Source organism: Artemia sp. Qi Xiang Cuo, chromosome 4, assembly GCF_049724085.1.
Source record: "Artemia sp. Qi Xiang Cuo chromosome 4, ASM4972408v1, whole genome shotgun sequence".
Taxonomy (NCBI): Eukaryota; Metazoa; Arthropoda; class Branchiopoda; order Anostraca; family Artemiidae; genus Artemia; species Artemia sp. Qi Xiang Cuo.
This window is the reverse complement of record NC_142797.1, coordinates 58,308,181-58,331,546: the sequence shown is the minus strand read 5'-3', so window position 1 is coordinate 58,331,546 and position 23,366 is coordinate 58,308,181. Positions and strand designations below refer to the sequence as shown.

The 23,366-nt window shown below is 36.3% G+C and overlaps 1 protein-coding gene across 3 annotated transcripts in view; it reads left to right on the top strand.

The window, feature by feature from the left end:
- The window catches only part of Vps13B (vacuolar protein sorting 13B), a 130,954-nt gene that overhangs the window by 14,624 nt on the left and 92,964 nt on the right, over nucleotides 1-23,366 (top strand). For all 3 annotated transcript variants that reach the window (XM_089088444.1, XM_089088443.1, XM_089088445.1), the window contains exons 2-6: nucleotides 727-1,275; nucleotides 2,116-2,362; nucleotides 9,894-10,069; nucleotides 16,487-16,681; nucleotides 22,077-22,324. In XM_089088444.1, coding sequence (XP_088944570.1) covers nucleotides 727-1,275; nucleotides 2,116-2,362; nucleotides 9,894-10,069; nucleotides 16,487-16,681; nucleotides 22,077-22,324 — 1,415 coding nt within the window. The remainder of the gene's footprint in view (nucleotides 1-726; nucleotides 1,276-2,115; nucleotides 2,363-9,893; nucleotides 10,070-16,486; nucleotides 16,682-22,076; nucleotides 22,325-23,366) is intronic.

Genomic DNA, 23,366 nt, shown 5'->3' with positions numbered 1-23,366 from the left:
TCACTTCTCTGTTGCAAGCCCTTTGTTCTGGTCAATTCAAAGGTATCTTTATGGAGTGAAGGATCTATTCTCAGTAACTTGGATTTATGCCTTTAGGTGATTCAATCAAAACTGTCTCTCCCGTTCAAACTAAGCACAGCTCATATTCACGCCCAAAATGTATGTATCTTGGATAAAGCTAGCATCTTAGTTTATAGTTATAACTGAACGCTTTCGAACAAATAACACCATCTGTTTGAAAAAAAAGAGTTAGTGGAAACTTCTAATTCTAAGGCAGGTAGTTGAGTAAAATCGTCCAGTCTGGTAGACTTTATTATGCTGAAGTTGAATCTCAAGTTAAATTTTCTCTTGGAGGCTTAGTTTTTTTCCACTATACCTAAATTTTTCTAATGAAAATAAATGCCAGTCAACTAAAGACCAACAATAACGTTTCTTGATGATTTGAATAAGAAGTGTCGAGAAATTCCAGAAATTCTAGGATCTAGGGGGCTCAGAGACCTTCTCTCTTGCGTAAGTTCATAATGTAGAATCTACATTGTGGATGACAAGGGGCTGAGACAAATAATGGACATCCTAGACTAGATAGGATAAGGCATCTGAAGCACTGCAACTTTCCATAAGAGGGGCTTTAGATGAATTATATGAACATTCATGTTCTGGAGTTATTACTATTTTTGGCTTAAAATAATAAATGAAGCTAACCCTTATTTTGTTTTCCATTTAAAGGTATCTTTATGGAGTGGAGAAGCTGTTTTCAATAACTTGGATCTGCGCCTTGAGGCGATCGAGTCAGAACTGTCTCTTCCATTCAAACTGAGCTCAGGTCATATTCACGAGCTAAAAATTTATGTGCCCTGGACAAAGCTTGCATCTGAATCCATTGTTATAACTGTGAACACAATAGAATGTACATTAAATTTGAAGGATATCAACACTGATAGTGATTCAGCATCAGAATCTAGCTTTATAGCAAGGAAAAAACAAAGAAAGCAAGAACCAGTGGCGCCTCCAACCTATTTACAGTCTTTAATTAGCAGAATTATTAACAATATTGTTTTAGAATTTAATAATGTGATATTAAAGTATGCTGAAGATGATATAGTATTATCACTAAATGCTCCAAGAGTGAGTTATAAAGCAGCTGATGCTGATTGGAAAGCTGCATTTTCTGACATTGCTTCTCCTGATTTCATTGCTCGAAAACTATTGACTGTAACTGATCTAACTGTATGTCTTGATAAGAGGAACTCACTTGGGAAAATTGATGTATTTCAAGTAAGTAATCCCGCAGATATTTGTTTTCAGCATATTGTTTTTATGGGCATATACGGGGTATAGACGATAACTTTGGATTTTACAGTATTTTTGCACAACTTCAGTTCTAGCCTCATGTTAGTTGTCCCTCAGAACAGTAAAACCTCTAAATTTTCATGATTATTATTTTATATTATTATCAAGAACTTGGAACAGGGACAAGAAGATAGCTAAGAACTTTCTTCTCTTGAGGAAGTTTCTATTTGCTGTTTAAGAATGAATGACAAAAGTGTCAAGCTTTGAAAATATATAACCCAATCTATGCGATAAGTCTACAAGTAGACAAATTTGAATTCTACTGAAATCTGAAAATGCAGTTTTAAATACTTGCAGTTTGGACTACTTTGGATACTTTGGACTTGCGGTCCAAACTATCCAATTTACAGAAAACTTCGAGCTCTTTGTTTGAGAGTGAAATTCTACAGATTTAGAAATTGTTGAGATTTTAAAATCACTATACCTCTCGGGTTCCTTGTTTGAAATTCTGGTTTCCAGCTGACTTTTGGGTAGCCAATTTATGATTTTTTTTTGTTCCCAGTAGAATCAGCTTAAAAAGTTTCATTGAACTCCAAGGAATCCTGGGCATCTAAAAACATATGTTGAGCTGGTGGAGAGTGGTGATGATGGTAATTTTAGCAAAACTCTGAAAAAAGGATAGCATAAATTAAAGCCATAACACAAGAAAAAAAAAAGCTGACAAATTTGTTTTTCCAATTTTAATATATTTGTATAATTTATTTCTAGGTCAGTAAATTTCGGATTTATTTTTTCTTATTTTATACGATCTTACTTTACTTCTAGGAACCACTTCTGTACCGAAGTTCCCTTGAAGGTAGACTATATATGCAGTATAATTCAGCTTACTCAGTGGAGCCTCATACTTACCGAGTGGACTTTTTCTGCAAGAAACTCGATTTTTCCATGTCTGACTCTCAACTTCCAATGTTTATTAGACTTTTAGATTTGGCATACGCATTGCATTCAGGCTATTTTAGCTCAAAAAAGACCCAAGAAACAGATGATGAAGATGAATATGAGGAAGAAGGCGGTTAGAATAATCATTTCTTATTAACTGTTCTTCTTGAAAAGTATAACTACATATTTTTTTCTTGCTACCCCCTGCAAACAGCAACACTACAAAGCTGTGTAATCATTGAAAAACTTATGGAGATCCGATCATTAACGCTGGGATAAAGTCTGATGCCTTTTTTTATTTTTTTTTTTATTTTTTAATTTTGGAAGGTAATGTGGAATACTTTCACCCTCCTGTTGTTTAGAGCATCAGTGCATCATATTATCAAATTTGAATGCATAATGTTTGTTTATAACATGGATAAAATTTGCTACGAATATTGTCTAAATAGCAGGTAACCTTATTAGGCTGTAGAAAAATAATGATTAATTTTACCAAAACCATACCCATTATGGTAACAAACTGCAAGTCAAGAGCAACCTTTTCCAATAGTACCTCAACTCTGAAAAAGGAATTTATGCACACACACACACACATATATATATATATATATATATATATATATATATATATATATATATATATATATATATATATATATATATATATATATATATATATATATATATATATATATATATATATATATATATATATATATATATATATATATATATATATATATATATATATATATATATATATATATATATTTTCATCTTATGTATAAAAACCTCGGAGCATTTGGTATGTTTCTGTCTTTTTTGTCGGCCAAAAAATTTGGGAATTGCTTTCTCAAAACTGCCAGTCAAAAAAATTCAAAAAAAAAAAAAAAAAAAAAAAAAAATTCAGTGCTGCTTATGTAGAAATATATGAGAATTCTTATATGAGATATATATGAGAAGCGTTAATGACGCAGTAGGTTTTAGACTTTTACAGTGAAAGAAGGAGGCAAAACCCAAACTCTTCTTTGTGAGATTTTTGTACGTTTCAAGTTGCATATTCAATTTAAATTTCACTCGTTTTAAGACTTATTTACTCATTGATATTAGTAACTACTGAACGTTTGTTTGCTATGACTGCTAATTAATTTCTGTTTGTTCTGGATTTGAGTTCTTCCTCAAAAGCAAAATATTTTTGTTTGTTTTAAGTTGTACTTTCTTATTTAATTTACGCTTCAATCCTGTTGAGGTATATTTATTCATTACATTTTGGTGGGGCGCGGGGAAGCACTCTTTATCTTTCCCAGGGCCCAAGTGGTGCGAGACGAAGGGATTGGCTGGGTCAAAAGAGAGGTGCATGAGTCCTCAGGTGAGCCAAAGTCTTAAGTACCTGTTGTATGTTTTTTTGCTAAGATTATATATTTAATTTCTGTTCGTTTTGGGTTTCATTTATTCTTCAATAATAATTTCTGTCTGTTTTGAGTTTGAGTTATTGTAGTTTTCTATTTCTTCTGATCTAAAGTTTAATGTGGTCTTTTCTTTAGAAAAGGCCATATTTTTTAATTAATTTTTTTTTTAATTAATTTCTGTTCATTTTGATTGCCAAAGTTTCATGTTTTTCGAAATTCTCTATTTCAAAATGTTTTTTTCATTTTAAAATAAATTAACAGTTTTGATAAGAACTTATAAATTAAACTGAATATTGGATATATAATGATATTAATTGTTGAAAGCTCACCAGTTCGAAATTTTGTTTCACCCAGGCTGGATTTAAAGCTTTGACGCCTCTAGGCCTAAGCGTTTTTGCCGCTTCGGTTTTGCAAGATTTTCGGGGAAATCCCCAAAACTTCGGGAAGAGTGAAAGTCGCAGGATCTAGTTGGCCTATTCGTAAATTCTGGTCTGGTTTCACTACAATTTTGATTTTATTTTCAATGTTGAAATAAGAACAACAGAAAATATTTGTAATGTAATTCCTTTAAGTGAAGCGCTAAATACGCAGTAGGCCTTATACTTTTACCGTTAGAGAAACGGACAGCAGCCACACTGTTGTTTTAAGTTAAGATACCTTTCTGTATAATTAAATAACCCCAACTCTTTTAAAACGACCGCGGTCTAGCAACCAATCTTTAATCCAATTCTCACTTAAGTTTGAATTGTATTCTCCCAATTATTATAATAAAAAAAGGTAAACTAATTTTGCAGAACTTTATTGCCACTTAAGTAAGAGAATTGGTTATTTAAGTAAGAGAGTGATACTTTTACCGTTAGGAAAACGGATAGTAGCCATACTCTTGTTTGTAGTGAAAACACCATTCGTTAGAAGTACATAACCCCTACTCCCTGAAAACGACCGCGGTCTAACAACCAATCCTTAACCAAATTCTCACTTGTCTTTGAATTCTGTTCTCCCAATTGTTATAATAATATCAAAGCTAAGCTACTTTTGCTTGACTTTGTATACGCTTAAGTAACAGAACGAGAATTCTAAGTAAGAGAATCGGCTATTCATGCTATAAAATGATGATTTTACTATTATGAAAACAGGAAGTAGCCATACTCTTAGTTTGTAGTGAAAACACCCTTCATTAGAACTACATAACCAAAATCTTTCGGAAAGAATTGGAAAAAAAAAACTTTCGGAAAGTCTTTTTTTAAAATAATTTTTGTTCGTTTTTTTTACGAAAAGTTTTTTAGAAAACTCCTTTTTTAAAAATAAGATTTTTTTTTCAACATCAAACTTTCATCAAAGTATCAAAACTAGTATTAAAGTAACAATATCAAATTACCAAAGTATCAAAGTAAAGAAAGGAAGCATACTTACTTGGCCTTTGAACTATTTTGAACAAAATTGCTATCTCCAAATTTTGACCGGATGCCCTCTGGGAAAGTGGGGCGTGGGCTATTTGGCCATAGATCACTTTTGACTCTTAAAAAAGAGCTAGAAGTTTCAATTTCCGATGAAATGAGCCTCCTCTAAAGTTAATACGACCATGCCTTGCATAGAACCTTATATTCTAATAACTGGCAACTTACATAAGTTGAAATCCTTGCCCCGGGGGCTAGGAAAGATTTCTCAACCCTTGAGTTATAGTAATTTGAATCTTGGACAATTTTTAACAAAACGGCTATTTCAAAATTTTTTTAAGATGCATTTGGAGAAAAAAGGCTCAAGGGGTGGGGGCTTGTTACTTTTAGATCACTTTCGATTCTTAAGAACTTACATAAGTTACAATTCTTGTCCGGGTGCTATGGAGAATTGCTCAACATTTTGAACAAAATAGCTATCTAAAAATTTTGATTGGATGCATTTGGTGAAAAAGGGCCTTGGAGGGGGGGGGGGCTATTTGCCCTCCGATCCCTTTTGACTCTTGAGAAGGGCACTAGAAATTCTGATTTACAATCGAATTAGCCCCCTCCGAAGTTTATACGACCACTCCTTTCCATAAAAACCTTATATGCCCCCAGGGCACATTTGCCCCAGATTTTCTGGGGGGGGGGGGTGTTATCCCTGGAGTTTTTGTTATATTATCTTTGGTCTGTTTTGAACTAAATGGTTATATACAAAATTTGAGTGGATGTATATTTGGGGAAAAGAAGGTTGGGGAGAAGGGGGCTATCGTATCGCCATCGGATCACTTGACTCTTAAAAGAGGAACTAGAGTTTTGAGTCTTTAATCATGTGAGTCTCAAACAACTTTTATATGACCATTTCTCGCATAAAAACCTTATATACCCTTGCAGTATATATTAAAATTCTTTTCCGGGCTCTGGCGAGGAGGGGGATTTGTTTAAACCCAAGTTCTTTTTATATTATTTTTTGACTATTTCAAACAAACTGGGTATCTCAAAATTTTCGATTGATGCATTTGGGGAAAAGAGGCTGCTTTTGTCAGGGGCGGGGGTAGTTGCCCTCTGTTAACTTTTGACTCATAAAAATGTAACTAGAACTTTCAATTTCCAATCAAATGAGCCACCTTTGAAGTTTATACGACCACCCCTTACATAAAACCATATACGCCTCCCGGACATAACTTAAAAACTTGCCCCTCGGCTCTGGAGGGTTGTGTCGACCCCTGAATTTTGTTATCTGATGTTTCAATTATTTAAAAAAATAGCAATTTCAAAATTTGTATAGGATGGATGGGGCTGTATAGGGCTCTGGGGGGTTGTGTCGACCCCGGAGTTTTTGTTATCCCATGGTTGAAGTATTTAAAAAGATGGCTATCTCAAAAATTGTATCGGATGGGTTTGGGGGAAAAAGGGCGTAGGGGAAATAGTTGCCCTCCGATCTCTTTTGTCTCTTAAAAAGTGAACTAAAAATTTCAGTTTCCAATCAAATGAGCTCTCTCCGAAGTTTATTCAAGCATCCCTTCCAGAAGAACCATATATGCACCATGGGCATAACTTACAACGCCTGCCCCCGGGCCCTGGGGGGCTGTTTCGACACCGGATTTTTTTTTATCTGACCTTTGAACTGATTTTAACAAAAGGGTTATATCAACATTTTTATCGGATGCATTTGGGGAAAAATGGGCGTGGGGGCATAATTTACAACGCCTGTCCCCGGGCCCTGAGGGATTGTGTCGACCCCGTAGTTTTTGTTATATGATCTTTTAACTATTTAAGAAAATGGCTTTCTCAAAGTTCTTATCGGATGCGTTTGAGGAAAATAGGGCGTGGAGGGGGGAGGGGCAGTTGCCCTTCGATCTCCTTTGAGTCTTAAAAAGTGAACTAGAAGTTTCAATTTCCAATCAAATGAGCCCTCTCCGAAGTTTATATGAGCATCCATTTCATAAGAACCATATATGCCCCAGAGAATAACTTACAACGCTTGTCCTCGGATCCTGGAGGGTTGTGAAGACACCGGAGTTTTGTTATCTAATTTTTGAAATATTTAAAAAAGTGGCTATCTGAATATTTGTATCGAATGGGTATGGGGGAAAAAAGGTGTGTGGGGGGGGCAAGTTGCCATTTGACTCTTAAAAGATACGCTAGAACTTTCAATTTCCAATCAGATGAGCCCTCTGAAGTTTATACGAACATTCCTTCCATAAGAACCATATATGCCCCCAGTAACTTAAAATGACTGCCCCCGTGCCCTGGGGGGCTGTGTCGACACCAGAGTTTTTGTTATCTGACTAACTATTTTTTAACAAAATGGCTATCTCAAAATTTGTATCTAATGCATTTGGGGAAAAACGGGCGTGTTGAGGGGGTTTTGCCCTCCAATCTCTTTTTAATCTAAAAAAGTGAACTAGAACTTTCACTTTTCAAGCAAATGAGCCCTCTTTGAGGTTTGTACGTGCATCCCTTCCATAAGAACCAAATATGCCCCCGGACATAACTTACAACGCCTGCTCCCGGACCCTGGGGGGTTGTGTCGACACCAGAGTTTTTTTTATCTGACCTTTCAACTATATTTAACAAAATGGCTATCTTAAAATATTTATCTGCTGCATTCGGGGGAAAATGGCGTGAAGGGGGGGGGGCTTGTTGCCCCCCGATCTCTTTTGACTCTTAAAAAGGGAACTAGAACTTTCACTTTACAAACAAATGAGCCCTCTCTGAAATTATACGAGTATTCCTTCCACAAGAACCATATTTACCCCCGGGGCATAACTTAAAGTGCCCGCCCCCTTGCCCTGGGGGGTTGTCACTGAAAATTTTGTTATCTGACCTTTGAACTATTTTTAACAAAATGGCCATCTCAAAATTTTTATCTGATGCATTCAGGGGAAAAAGGGCGTGGGGGAAAGGGAGGCTAGATGCTCTCCGATCACTTTTGATTCTTTAAAGTGAACTACAACTTTCAATTTCCAATCAAATGAGCCCTCTCTGAAGTTTATACCAGCATCCCTTCCATAAGAACCATATACTTAAAAAAAAGGCATAACTTACAACGCCAGCCCGCGGGCCCTTGGGGGCTTTGTTGAAACCGGAGTTTTTGTTATCTGACCCTTGAACTATTTAAAAAAAAATCTCTATCTCAAAATTTTTATCTGATGCATTTTAGGAAAAAAGGCGTAGTGGGGGGGGGGGGGGCTAGCTGTACTCCGATCACTTTTAACTCGTAAAAAGTGAACTAGAACTTCAATTTCCAATCAAATGAGCCCCGTCTGAAGTTTTTGTGCATCCCTTCCATAAGAACCTTATAAGCCCCCCGGGTATAACTTACAACGCCTGTCCCTGGGCCGTGGGGGGCTGTGTCGACACCAGAGTTTTGTTATCTAACCTTTGAACTCTTTTTAACAAAATAGCTATTTCAAAATTTTTATCTGATACATTTGGGTAAAAAGGGCGTGGGAAGGGAGGGACTAGTTGCCCTCCAATCTCTTTTGACTCTGAAAATATGAACTCGAACTTTTAATTTCCAATCAAATGAGCCCTGTCTGAAGTTTATACGACCATCCCTTCCATAAGAACCATATTTGCCCCCATGGCATAACTTACAACACCTGCCCATGGGTCCTGAGGGGTCGTGTTGACACTGGAGTTTTGTTATCTAACCTTTGAACAATTTTTAACAAAATGTCTATCTCAAAATTTTTATATGGTACATTTGAGGAAAAAAGGCGTAGTGGGGGGGGGGGGGCTAGCTGTACTCTGATCACTTTTAACTCTTAAGAAGTGAACTAGAACTTTCAATTTCCAATCAAATGAGCCCCGTCTGAAGTTTTTATGTGCATCCCTTCAATAAGAACCTTATAAGCCCCCAGGGTATAACTTGCAACGCCTGTCCCTGGGCCCTGGGGGGCCGTGTCGACACCAGAGTTTTGTTATCTAACCTTTGAACTCTTTTTAACAAAATAGCTATTTCAAAATTTTTATCTGATGCATTTGGGTAAAAAGGGCGTGGGAAGGGGGGGGGGACTAGTCTCCAATCTCTTTTGACTCTGAAAATATGAACTCGAACTTTTAATTTCCAATCAAATGAGCCCTGTCTGAAGTTTATACGAGCATCCCTTCCATAAGAACCATATTTGCCCCCATTTCATAACTTACAACACCTGCTCCTGGGTCCTGGGGGGTCGTGTTGACACTGGAGTTTTTGTTATATGATCCTTGACCTATTTTTAAAAAAATAGCTATCTCAAAATTTTTATCGGATGTATTGGGGAAAAAAGTGCGTAAAGGGGGGGGGGGCAGTAGCCCTCCGGTCACTTTTGACCCTGAAAAAGTGAACAAGAACTTTTAATTTCCAATTAGATGAGCCCTTTCTGAACTTTATACGACCATCCCTTCTTTAAGAACCATATTTGCCCCGAGGGCATAACTTACAGAGCCTGCTCCCGGGCCCTGACGGGTTGTGTCGACCCCGGTATTTTTGTTATATGATCTTTGAACTATTTTTAATAGAATGGCTACCTCAAAATTTTGTTGGATATTTGGGGAAAAAGGGCGTTGGGGGGGGGGGCTAGTTGCTCTCCAATCACTTTTGACTCTTAAAAAAGGGCACTAGAACTCTCAATTTCCAATCAAATGAGCCTCCTTTAAAGTTTATACGACGACTCTTTCCATATGAAGTGCCTCTGGGAAAATAAATAAATAAATAATAAAACATTGGAGCCGGATGGCCTTTACTATAGGCAACGCTATAGCGTTGCCTCTGATTTTGTATGCACTGATGTAAATCTGTCTTACATGATTTTTATCTTTTTTTCAGAAGGACAATCGCAAGATGACTCTTGGGCAGGATGGGCGTGGTCATATGTGCCTCCTTTAAACCCCTTTGCGTATGGTACAACTCTAGAAATATGCCCGGAAGACCTGATGACCAATCAAAGATCAAAAGTTTTCAATTTTGGGTTATATGTTGAACATATAAGCGTTACTTTCAAAGTAAGTTGTTTATTTCGAAGCTGACGTGGCCAGATTATTGTCTGAGAATGAAGGAACGTATATTCGTACCGACTTCCAGAGAGCGAGTGGGATGAGGTCTCCCTGAGATGGGTTTTAAGGATATTACTAGGAAAAATTGAAAAATAAGAGTTGAAAAGGACACTGATTGAATGAGTTTTTTTCTGATTTTAACCCCCGCCGCCATTGGAGATATTCTGTAATATCCCCTGCACCTTTGTACTTGTATTTCTGTGAAACAGAACTCGAGTGTACCTTAGGTGCTTCGGAGGGCTCAAAATATTTATGACTGTAAAATATAAGAGGAGAGTTTATTCAGGTTCCTAACGATCTCTCCAAACTCAAGCTATATGAATTTTATAGTAAAGACAATCGAATCAACCGTCCTTTTATGTTCCGTTAGTTCTTAAGGCTTTAGATTCTCCATGGTGGCAGTATTTTCCACTGAGAGAGCTATAATTGATTCATTGTAAGGATTATAGACAGAACCTCCCAAAATCAAGAGCGGAGGAAGGGCGGGGGATGTAGCAGCAGTAGTATTATCACAATTTAAAATTCATGTTGGCTAATGCTTGCTTTGAAAGGTTTTAGTTAAAAGAAAGAAAATAGAGTGTCTTGATGTCCAAGTTCATCGTCGTCTATTACCCAACGAATTTTTAAATCAGGTCGTCCATTCTCTTAAGGTATTTAAAATTTATTCTTTCCTTATGTTTTTGTCCAACCGTCAGTTTGTTTTAAACTATTTTTATAATTATTCGGTCTTACTGCTTCGACGATATGTTGGGCCCAGATCTTTGAAATTTTCGCCTTTTTGATCAGCTGTAATGTGTGCAAGATTAAAATATGAAAGTTACTTATTTGAAAATGGTTTTGTCAACAGCATCTCCAAAAGAGAGAGAAAAGTCTGATCACGATTGTTTCTTTTGCTATATTTTTCTACTTAAAATGCAGCCATAAAAATCCATTATTTCAATGAAAACAGTTCTTTTACATCAATCAAATCTGAGATCTTAACCTTTTTTTCTACCTGAATATCTTTTCCAGGAATTATGTTTTTTTACCTATATTTCAGGGAATAAGACTGAAGTATTAGATGCAAAACCAGATTTACCGAATTTCACCAGGTTTTCACCCATGTTCAGGAAATAAGACAAAAGTATTTACCAGTTATCAGTCGAGATTTACCAGTTATCATTGCCAAATAATGAGACTTTATGTGTTAAACTGAATTTAAGGTCTATGTCCCAGTGAAAGGTGCGATTTTGCATCAAGCCTACAGCTGTAACGTGTACCAAAAGAACAAGATATTTGTATGATTGGATTCAGGGCCGTAACCAGGATTTTTTTTTGGGGGGGGGGGGGAGGTTTACACAAGGAGTTTTTTGGAGGCTCAAAAAAACGCATAAATCATTTGTTTATATGCATTTTTGTTAGATTTTTACGAGTCAGACAAACATTTCGGGGAGAGGGGTAATTGAGTGATATCATAACGTGAACGTACATGCTGACAACGTCAGAAAGACTGGCAGACTAAATCTCCTGGACCAAAGGGGGCTTTGGATAGCCACCTGGAATTTTTGACTCTCAATGCGCCCGCATCAAAGAACCTGCTTTCCTTAGAGCTCCGTAAGAATAAAGTGGCCGATTGCTGGTCTCACAGAAACCCTTCTTATCGGAAGCGGAGAAGAGAAAATAGACAACAATCACTCGTTGCTCTGGTCTGGAGGGAGCACGAGAAAAAATGGTGTTGGCCTTGCGCTAAATAGTCTCGCGAGAAAGGCATTACTCTTGCATGAAGCTGTATCAGACTAATGAAGGTCCGCTTTGGACACAAACATAGTAAAATGACTATTGTCGTATGCTATGCCCAGACCAACGATTCTGACAACACAATCAAGGAAGAGTTCTACTCTGCTCTGACCGGATGTCTCACGACAGTTTCCCCCCACGATATAACTGTACTTCTTAGTGACTTCAACGCAACAATACGTGATGACACGGGGGTTTGGCGTGGCACAATTGGCCCTGTTCCTCCCGACCCAATTAACGACAGTGGCCTTCGCCTACTTGAACAGTGCCGATCCCATGACCTAGTCATCGCAAACACTTACTTTCAACGCAAAACCATCCACTAGTACGCGTGATAAAGTAATGACGGTTGCACAAAGAAAATGATCGACTACGTCATATGTCTAAACGCTGGAGATCATCGCTGAAGAACTGCAGAATTTATAGTTCAGCTGAGCTTGGGAACGCAGACCACAGGCTTGTGTGTGCTGAAGTCCATCTCCGCCTTTAAGCACAGCGATCAGAAAGAAGGCCAGTTAATGCAGATATTGGGAAATTTCAGGAGCCAAATACTCGCCTGAAGTATAGTATTGAGGGATCAAATCGCTTCGAGCTCCTTGGCACACAGCAGTAGTTAAGACGCCTGGAAGTATTTTAAATCGCAGACAAGTGAAGCAGCACAATTTGTGCTTGGCAAGAGAGGTTTTCCAAAGAAATCTTGGCTAACAAACGAAACACGGTAGGCTATAGGGTAAAGACGGAGGGCAAGACTCCTTGGGGACATGGTCACTTATCTGAGGCTTAATGGAGTGCGAAACCGTCTCATTCACCGGGACCGAACTTACTTTGTTACAAGGAAAGCCGATGAAATTGAATTAGCAGCAAAAAAGAAAGACGTGAGTAGCCTCTTCAAGTATCTCCACATTTTACGGAAGATGAAACTCCTACATTAGGACCTGTCCTATCCCTGGATGGGACACTTGTCTCTGATAAGGGCACTTTTTTTGAGAGGTGGAAAGACCACTTTTGCTCGCTCTTAAATAATACTAGCACGTCTGTGTCTCCAAATAATAGTCCCAGCCAATCTACCAGTCAAAGGCCTGAAGCAGATGTTCCTCCATATGAGGTTTCAGCCCCTCAGAAATCGGAAACGCAGTTAAAAGGCTCAAGAATAACAAAGCTGCTGGTATCTGTCGCTTAAGCTCTGAACTGCTGAAATATGCTGGTCCTACAATGCTCCTGTTTCTCCACAATTTGGCAAACTGAGACAATTCCTGAAAATTGGCGGAAAGGTGTCACCATCCCCTTATGGAAAAGGAAAGTCTCTAGAAGGGACTGCTGTCAGCCCCAGGAAAACTTTTCTCAATGGTCCTGCTGGATCGTTGTCGGAATATAGTACATTAGATTCGGCGACCTGAACAAGCTGCTTTTATGTCGGACCGTTCTACCATTGAGCAGATTTTCACGATTAGACATATAATAGAAAAAGTCACGGACTTCCGCCTGAAGGCTTTTTTTTGCCTTCGTTGACTTCCGTGCTGCGGTTGACTCAGTGAACCGAAAGGCACTTTGGAAGATTTTAGCATCGACTTGCCTCCCTGAGAAATACTGCAGATTCATCAAAGCTTTACACCATGACACAGAGAGCTGTGTCTAAGTCAATGGCCGGGCAGCCCATTCTTCTGAATCACAACAAGGGCGCTACCAGGATGTGCAGTGGCCCAAGAGCTCTTCAATATCGTCATAGACTATGTTATGACAAAGACGACTTCATGTCTCAACTTTGAACTCAAGTTTGGAGATCGCGTCACCTCAGATGCTGATTTTGCTGACGACCTGGTCATCCTAACGAACTCCTTGGATCAGTTGCTGGAAGCGCTTCAAATCTTACGAGAAGAGGCCGCAATTGTGGAACTGCAGATAAACTAAAAAAAAAAAAAACGAAAATTATGCCCATAGACCCGTCTTCTCCTGCTGTCATTTCTCCAGTCAGTCTGGACGCAACAACTAGCATAGAAGTTGTCCAAAAGTTTACCTACTTGGGATCCACGATTTCTTCAGATGACTCCCTTCTCCCCGAGCTGCAAGCAAGACTATCCAAGGCGTCTTCTGCCATTGGCAGGTTGAACCGTCACCTTTGGCGAAAACCAAATATCAGTCGTTCAACCAAACTTCGATTTTTCAACACCCTCGTCGGTTCTGCGATGCTTCATGGAGCTGAGACTTGGCAAGCATCAGCCACAAACCTAGTGACCGTCGATAGATTCCAGTTGAAGAGTCTGAGAAGGATAGAAGGTTGGGTCGACTTCGTGAGTAACGAGAAGCTGCTGCATCTCACCAATCAGTCCCGTTTGTCTACCCAAGCAGCCGAGCGTACCTGACGGTGGTTTGGACATCTACTTTGAATGCCCCCGCACTCACCTATAAAGATGATCTTCGACCTTGACCCTGTCAAAGCCGGTTGGAAGCGACCTCGCGGCCGACCAAAGAAGCGATGGTCCAACAGCGTATCTGAGTTCCTAGTGATGGCAAATATCAGACCAAGTGAAGCGCAAACCCTTGCAATGGACCGAAGTGGATGGAGGAGGCAGACGTCACTCTCTATACTGAATAGCACCCGGCAGGAGACCTAAGTCAAGTAAGTCAAATCAAGAATGGAAAGATCTGAAACTAACAAATTCAATGATATAAGTGTCTTGTCCTTTGGTTTCAAGTTACAGCTACAAGCTTGTAGAAAAATCACATATTTCAGAGGGGAATATTGTTTTTTATTGTATAAATTCTATTCAAAGAAAGTTTCGCCAATATACGAAAAACTTCTATTTCGTATAGTTACTTATTTTGGTGGAAATTTCCAGATTAAGATTAGTATCAATAAAATAAATACAGATATGTTAAAGTTGGGCGATGGTATTTTTATGAACTGAAAAAAATCTGCTTAATTTCAGCTTCAAGTTTAATTAAGGCTGTAGCCTATGCCAATTTACAAGGCAGCGATTCATGGATGTATACGATTCAAAGGTTAAGTTTGTAGAAAGGAAGAAAATCGTGGTTAACATAGCTGCCATTGGCTTAGTTGAACTTCCTAGTCTTCCACCTTTCATCCTCCGGAGAAATTCCTTACAAAGGTCGTATCAAGGGGGGGGGTTACGGGGTTTGCCCCCCCCCCTTCCAAAATGTCTGACTCGTAAAAAAATAAAAATGAATATAAACAAATTTTTGATGTGCGTTTAAAAAAAAAATTATTGTGACCCCCCCCCTCGAATAAAAATCGTGGCTCCGCCCTTGCCTAATACGAAAATATCTATCCGTAAATGGACCACCTGTCACGAAGATTTTTCGTTTTGTTTTCTTGCTCAGTTTCAGTTTACTATAGTGATCGGTAACTGTGGCATCAATCCAATTATAGATGTATATTGAAATATTGTGAGATTGTTTTGTACCTAAATCGATGTCATCTGATTTGCATAAAATCCTTCCCTGTCGGTACATGGTTTTAGTGGCGAAAACGCCAACGAGACACTTAATGATAAATACAAACAACTTTTTGCCACAAAAAAAAAATAAGAAAAAAACTTTGACTTAGGAACAAACAAAAGATATTCGAATAACATAAATTTATCAGTCAGTTAAATTCACGTGATCTAATTTATAATTGTAAATTAGGCTGTTATCCATCAACTCTTTTATTATTTTCGTCGAATCAATATAAACATGATCAAGACATATAATAAAAAGCTCACTAGACCTGCACACTTGAGTTCAAAATTCAAATATACAAAATCCAGTTTCTAAAATCCAAATAGTGATTTCAAGACGTTTATCGCCTAACAGAAGAACAAGAAATACAATCACATCATTAAAAGGGGAGTCGAAAACTCGTCAAAAAAATTATTTCAACTTTATTTTTCTTTTTTGGAGTGTTATTCTAATGAGGTGTTAGGGAACCCGAATGAAAACATTTTGCTTATTGTTTCTTGTTGAAAAGTGATTTAGATTAATTGTGTAAAAACCGAATTGTTCTACCGTATCTGTACCTTGCTGAATTTGCTGTTTTTTGTAATAAATAGAATCATTTTAGGAAAGCGATTTTTGTTTTTTTTATACCGGTTTTAATGTTTATTTGTTTTGGTATTTTGATTAAGCAATGGGTTAGGTTTAATTTCTTGAGATAAACTGCTTCTTTATAATTCTTTTATTTCATGAATAACGCCTGCTCAACGCGTAGAAAACAAAGAAAGTTAGTTACATTTCATTTTTTGCTTTCATTCTTTAAATTTCGCCCACGAGCCCTAGAAATTTCTGCAAGGGCATTATATAATTCCATATTTTTCGTTTTTCCATCATCCCACATTATCATTTTATTTAAATAAAAGTTCAAATAGGGATAAAATCCTTTTAATAGACAGTGATGATGATAACAGCGATAGAAATTCACAAAAATACCAGATATTTCGGTCACATATGCAGTGACCGTCATCAGTAGTAAAACTGATTTTATCCCTATTTGAACTTTTATTTATCGTCATGGAAAGGCAGTGTGGTTTTCGAAATTATCTACATTTTATTTAAATAGTCTAAATCAAGTTATTAGTACTTTATGTTTTTTAGACAACAGTGAGACAGTCAAGTCGTGGTCATATTACAACACCAAGAACCCGTTTTGTCGGGCATACGGTTCTGAAGTTTTCAGGATGTTTTATGGATTCCTATGTTGTTGGATTAGAAACTGTTGTTGCAAGAATGGGCATAGTTGGAGCTTCCATGGAGCCGATTGGATCATGCCCGTGTGGATCTACTTGTCAAGTGTGTATACGCCGCAGTTCAATCGAATCGTTTGATAAATTAACGAGTTTGTGCAATCAATAAATTCACTAACACTATATATCTTTAGTTAGATCATACATACTTACCGACCAACGTAATTCGCTAGTTCAACGATATTTCACCCAAGAGAGCAAATCGGAACAAATAAAGTAACAAAATTAAACGCAATCCATTATTGAATAAGAATATAAAAAGAAATTGATTACCTTTAGACCTAGTTATATGTTAAGTCATTTTGTCATTTGCTACATTTTAAGTTAGATAATAAATCCTAACTAACCTAAGTAATCTGTCGCTTCTAGGATATTTCACCCAAGAGAGCGTATAATCTAAACATATAACTGACAGAAGTAAATACCATCTACTATGTGCCAGTCTATCACCCTTCTTAGATGTCAGCCTTCTTAGATGATTGAGCCAAACGGCAGGAGTACCTATATTAATTTTTTCTGTAGTTTCAGAAAAATCTAATTACTACTTGAATAATTAAGAAGATAGGAAAAAGATTAGGAACAATTTAAAAAAATAATGTTTTTTTTTAGAAAATGCCTTACAATATTCTCTAAAGCCTAAAGATAATCGCCCTTTCAAGTATTGATATCAGCGTAAAGAAATTAAGGAGTAATGAAACCATTTTAGATATTATTCCTTACATTTTCTTTTCTTTAGTACAGCTGTTCAATATGGAGACCTCTGTTCATAGAAAAGTAATGCAAATGGGAATTAAATTAATCTAAAAGTAATGCAAAGGGCAAAAATAAATAAATTTACTCGTAAAGTTTGCTAGTATTAATGCAAATTAGCCGACGGTTTGACAAATAAAATCATGTTATTGTAAATTGCGAGGAACGCTGTAGATACTGTCAAGGTTATCTTGGGGCGAGTATTGTATCTGTTGGTGTCACGTTTAGTTTAAATTTCTGTTGGTGCATGTCTGTTAGGTCACAACTTTAGCTACGATGGACGATTTTACTTACCTCAATTTATGTTTCTATCATTTAGAATTGCAATATTATTTGAAAATCCAAAACAAATGTACCAAAAAGGTTTAATCTGTCTTAGTGTGTATGTTTCCTAGGAAACAAGGGATGTTACAAGTCTGCAACTGCAAATTTTGTCAAAAGGACAATATATTTGCATAATTGGGTTCATTAGTCTCAGATCTATAAGTTCACCGAGCCAGAATCATGATATTACTGAGAAGTTTTCTTTGAGAGCAGTCTAAAATTCCTTAAAAAATAAGAAAAATTTCTGTTTTTCATCAATTTTCAACTAATATTCAAAGCATTTTCAGGCTAAAAGCCCGTGCTAACCAAATTTCAAAAATATAGCTGAATCTCAAATATTCAATGATAGCAAAATTATTATCTTTCGTTGATATATTAACACTGTCGGAGAACAGAAAAATAGCATACCGAAAAATGATTTAAACGGATATGAACCGAGCAAAGACCATAGAATAAACCCTAATTCATTAAATCAGAGAAATTGGAACTTTAACGGAGATGCTCCAGTAGATTAAGAGTCACAAAGACGTAAGGACTAAACTAACCTACCATAACCTTCTAGCCTATAAACTTTCACACAGTGGGTGAAGGTTCTCCATGAAAACGTTTGGGAGTAAAAAAAAGGACTAATTCTTGGTTATACGACACCCGTGACCCCTTCCCGGAAAACGTTCATAATTATTTTATCTAGTCCTGGTTGCCAATAAGAAAAAAAATAGTTCTGGAATGTTTAAAAATATAACCTCAAAGAAGAAGCTTTTACAGTAGTAGGGTACTTCTTTAAAATATTTAATTGAGCTTATACAGAAGTATTATACCGGTAGCTCACAATGCCACCTGTGTTATACTTGTAGGTTACGATGCCACCAGTATTGGTGTGGTAAGGTACGGGTGTCACCACTTATTGGTGCAAAAATAGTACTAAACCACATACTATAGGGAAAAACCCCTGGCGGCGCCAAATTTTATGGGATGCCCGCGTCTACCACACCGGTTCTGTAAATATCGGGTTTGGTAATATCCAATTTACAGTATACCCTGTTCCAGGGTATGATAACGTGATCGAGCGGTCAAATGGCCATTTTAAGGCCAAGGCTACCCACCCTAGGTTACCGCTAATTTATAACTATCTCCTTGGAGGTAACGAACCCCCCTGTCAATATAATAATGACGGTATCTCGTAACTCTGTTCCTACGCTGTTTGAGCTCCTGGAAAAATAATATCATACGGCTGTAGAAAATAGCTTACTAGTATTCTTCAAAAAGGCCACAACAAACACATCTATAAACTCTTATTACAGACTCCCTATACGGGGTTTCAAAGTAGACTACCGAAAAATAATATTCATTCTGTACACAAACTTTGCACAGGGGTGGACCATTGCTTGGCCCTGGACAATCCTCTAAATACCCATTCCAAATCCATTCTACGCTTTCCAAGCTTTGGCAATCAATGGCTTAGACCAGGCAGATAAGAGTATAACTTACTTGAAAACTTGTTTATTGGAACAGAGTCGAGATTAGACACCAGAATCTAACTTAGGAATACGATTTATTTTACGGGCAAACATATTTAAAGCAAAGAAAATGGGTCATTTATCTGAAAAGAAAAGAAACAGGGGTGGAACCCCAACAAGAAGAATAAACTTTTATACAGAGCTTTTGTTCAGCTTAAAACATCTATAAATTGACAATATGGGAAGATTAAAAGTACTTTCTAAAGCTTTTTAATGGTAACCCATGATTCAGACTAAATGGCCGTTCTCATGCCATTAGAACTGTGTTATATTCCCATTCGACATATTCATCTATGGATTATACGTACTTATGGATATATGTAATGTAAATTTTTGTGTAGTACATAATGGTAAAGGCCTCTGTCTCTGCGTGTGTCATGCAATTGATTAATTTTTTTCGATTAATTCAGAAAGGTGTTAATTTGATTCACCCATTTAAATATACCACCCTACCATTAAATCAAATTAAAAATGACTCGATTGAAAGCCAAAACCTGAAATGAAGACTTTTTTCGTTCATGACTTTATCGTATGTATCAAGCATGCCGGTGTGTAATAATTTGACTATTCAATTAAAAATTTTGCTTCATAAAAATTAGCTGCAACGCTGCTTTTTATTATCAGAATTTCACATTTCAAAGTTTCTTTTTATTACCGTTCAGTAATCGCTGGAAGGTAAATTTTCAGGGTGGCAGTCCTGTCCCTTATTTGAGAGATGGATGTAATTGGCAAAGAATGAATTATAAGGAATCTGCTGAGAAAAATCAGTTAGAAATAAAAAATGTTGCAAAATAGGCTTAAAATAAGAATTTGCAAAGTTGTGGCTTTTTCTCAAATGGCTGAAATGAGCCTAGCAAAAATTTTCTTTATGTTTCATTTCGATCCCTTGCTTTAAACACACTTGAATTTTCCACATTGGGAAATAATTTTATTATTTCAATCAGCAAATGAAAACTTCGAAACAGTTACTTTGTGCGGAGGACATTAGGAGTTTTTAGTAAAGTTTAATGATTTTAGGGTTTAGTTTAGTGACCAGAGTTTTTTTCAAGTGATTTGGTATTTATTATGAAGTCCTTATTACTGACACACTACTATTAGACATTGTTAAACAATTATCATTATCCAGTAATTTATACAGGAGTAAAGCAGGTATGAACGCAGGGGGAGGGGTTTTATACCCGTATCTCCGTCCGATCTTTCAAGATACTTTCTCATTTTTCCTATAAATTCTCCATTTCACTTCATATCCAATTACTCCCATCCCCGCTGAAGCATTAGAAGGCACTAAGATTTTATCTGAGCCTGAGTTTACCTATAAACTTTTCTGTACTACATATAGTTTTTTTTGCAAGGCCCCAAACCCAAGATCCCGAAACTTGAATGAACAAAAATAGAGACTTTATTTTCTAACTTTTCAATTTATCTAGCATTTAATGACGGACAATCAGTCACTATATGTCACTATACTTTGCCTACTATATGTATATTTACTTAATCACAGCAGGTTACTCAAATACTAAAATGTTGAAAAAGGAAGAAAGTAGCCAAGTCTAAATTATTCAATGATAACAAAATCATTATCTTTCGTTGATATATTAAAACTGTTGGAGAATAGAAAAATAACCTACCGAAAAATGTTAATGGTATGTTATTTTTCGGACCAAGTCGATCTCGAATTTCACCTGGGGGAGGGCCTGAGGATATTTAGGCTTCGATTCACTTGAGCATGTTGGCACTATTTGTGCCATCAATTGGTATACTTTTGGCATCGCATTAGTTAAAGGAATTACATTAATTAAAGGATTTTTTTGCTTATCTACTATATGTATATTTACTTAATGACAGCAGAGGTATTCAAGGATCAAATTAAAAGAACTAGATTAAATTAATCAAATTAATTATATAATTTGAAAATATTCTGTAAGGGACTTAGTGAGCAATTTACTATGATAATTAATACCACAGAAGTAAAAGAAAGAAAATCAATACGACAATGAAAGAAAGAGACACAGACACACACTAAAATATAGAACTAATTGATATTTTTCGTAGTAGAGTGGCTAAGTAAAATTGAACACGAGTAAAATTACTGTCAATTATCAAATATTATAATGTGTAAAAATGCTGAAAAAGGAAGAAATTAGGAATAAGCTCAAAAGAAAAGACAAAGATGAGAAGGAAGAAAAGACGCTATATATCTTATATTGTATGTTAACTTGCTTTTAATGATTTATTTGTATGGTTGTAGTGTATTATAATATCTCATATATTATCATCAATATAATATAATACCAGGCCCTGTGTATTGTAATATCTCATTTAAGAGTGTAACATAAACTTTGAAACTTTTCAGGAATCTTGTGTACCAGTTTGAATTTATGTCAAATAGCTTTTTGAGGAGTTCATTATTTGATACAGATATCTCCCTTTCATATTGAGCTGAAAGACGTCTTACCATAAAGTATAGCTGAAGGGACTGGGAAAGTCTCCTCACAATGACCTTTGATGCTCCAAACACCCCTCCCTCCTTAACAGGAAGATCCCCCATGAATATAGCTGTAGAACAGAAAGTATAGCTGTAGAATAGCCTCCTTGTGTATTCTAATATCTCATTTAAGAGTGTATCACAATATTTTATTACATAGCTGTAGATTTTTTATTGCAATCTTTTATTGCATAAAATTTATATACATAAATTTTTATTTTTTATTATAATTTTAAATTTTAATTTTTATATGCTGTAATCTTTTATTACATAGCTGTAGAACAGAAAGTATAGCTGTAGAACAGCCTCCTTATGTTTTCTAATATCTCATTTAAGAGTGTATCACAATCTTTTAATATTTCCAGGAACCAAATTATCTTTTGTCCCCATCTGCATTTATGTCAAAAGGCTATTTGAAGAGTTCATTATTCGATACAGATGGCATTGAAAAGCTATATCCCACCAATTGGGAAGAACGAATCCTTATAGAGTCAGAAAAAGAAATGATGGAGCGGACCTCGTTTCTGGCAATGGATTACTTTTATTCTTTAAAATTGCCTGAAGATTTTCAAAGCAATCACCAAATGCAGTTGCAAGACTTTCTCGAGTACAGGTAAGTGTCCTGTGTTGTTTTTAGATTGTGGCGATTCAGTGTTTATTTAATTTTTCTATCCTAGTCTTATTGTGAGGTGTCTACAGGACCATACCTCGTTAAGGAAAGGGTCATTTTAATCTGATTAAATAATTTGCAAACAGTTGATTAAATTTGCACGTTGTTATGCGGAGTTAAAAAAAAAAAAAAAAATTTGGGTTATGATTTGTTATGTAGAATAATTGATCTAGAACTAAACCTAGTTACTCATAAAATATCCTTTTGTTCAACAAGTATCAGTACAATTGCATATCAATCAGTCGTTTATGTGAAGTCAGAGTGAAAACATCTACATCGCGGCAGATCTATTTCGTGCTCAGGATTTCCTTTCATTTATGATTGGATATGGAACTAAGATTAATTAGATGAATGATGCTGCATAACGCTGTCAATTTCCGCGGATTGACCCTATTTGACGTATTGCTGATAGTGACCCAATTAATTATTAGACACTTTTGTGCCACTTTTTGCATTTTTATTAAGTGGCAATTTTCGGGAAACGTGACACTATTGTGACAGTTTTTAGTAAAAGTGATATTTTTTTTCAAAGTAGTACTTTTTTACCAAAGTTTTTTTTCAAAAAAAAAAAAAAAAAAAAAAAACGGAAGGAAAACTGTCAATGCAGAAGAATCGATATCTTCTTTCTTTTATTTTTCCATCTCTCTGTTTTCAGATTCAGAAATGCTCTATTACTAAGTTTTTGCTCCTTCGTATTAATCATAATCTTATGCTTCATCATCATCACATTGATCATAAATAACAGCCATTTTGGAAACCTGCTGATTAATCACTACAAAAAAATGATTGGGTACACTTCCTCCTTTCAGCTATTTCCTGGTCATGAAGTTTTGAGTGTAATAAGTGATAATTTCCTTAAGTTTTGTCTCGCATGCACCTCAGCAGAAGGATATCCTACAGTTTTTGTCAAATAAATTATTTGAAAGGGCTAGTGTCTGATCGACTATTAGTTGTATTTATCATAGGGTCATCAATAGCTGCGATT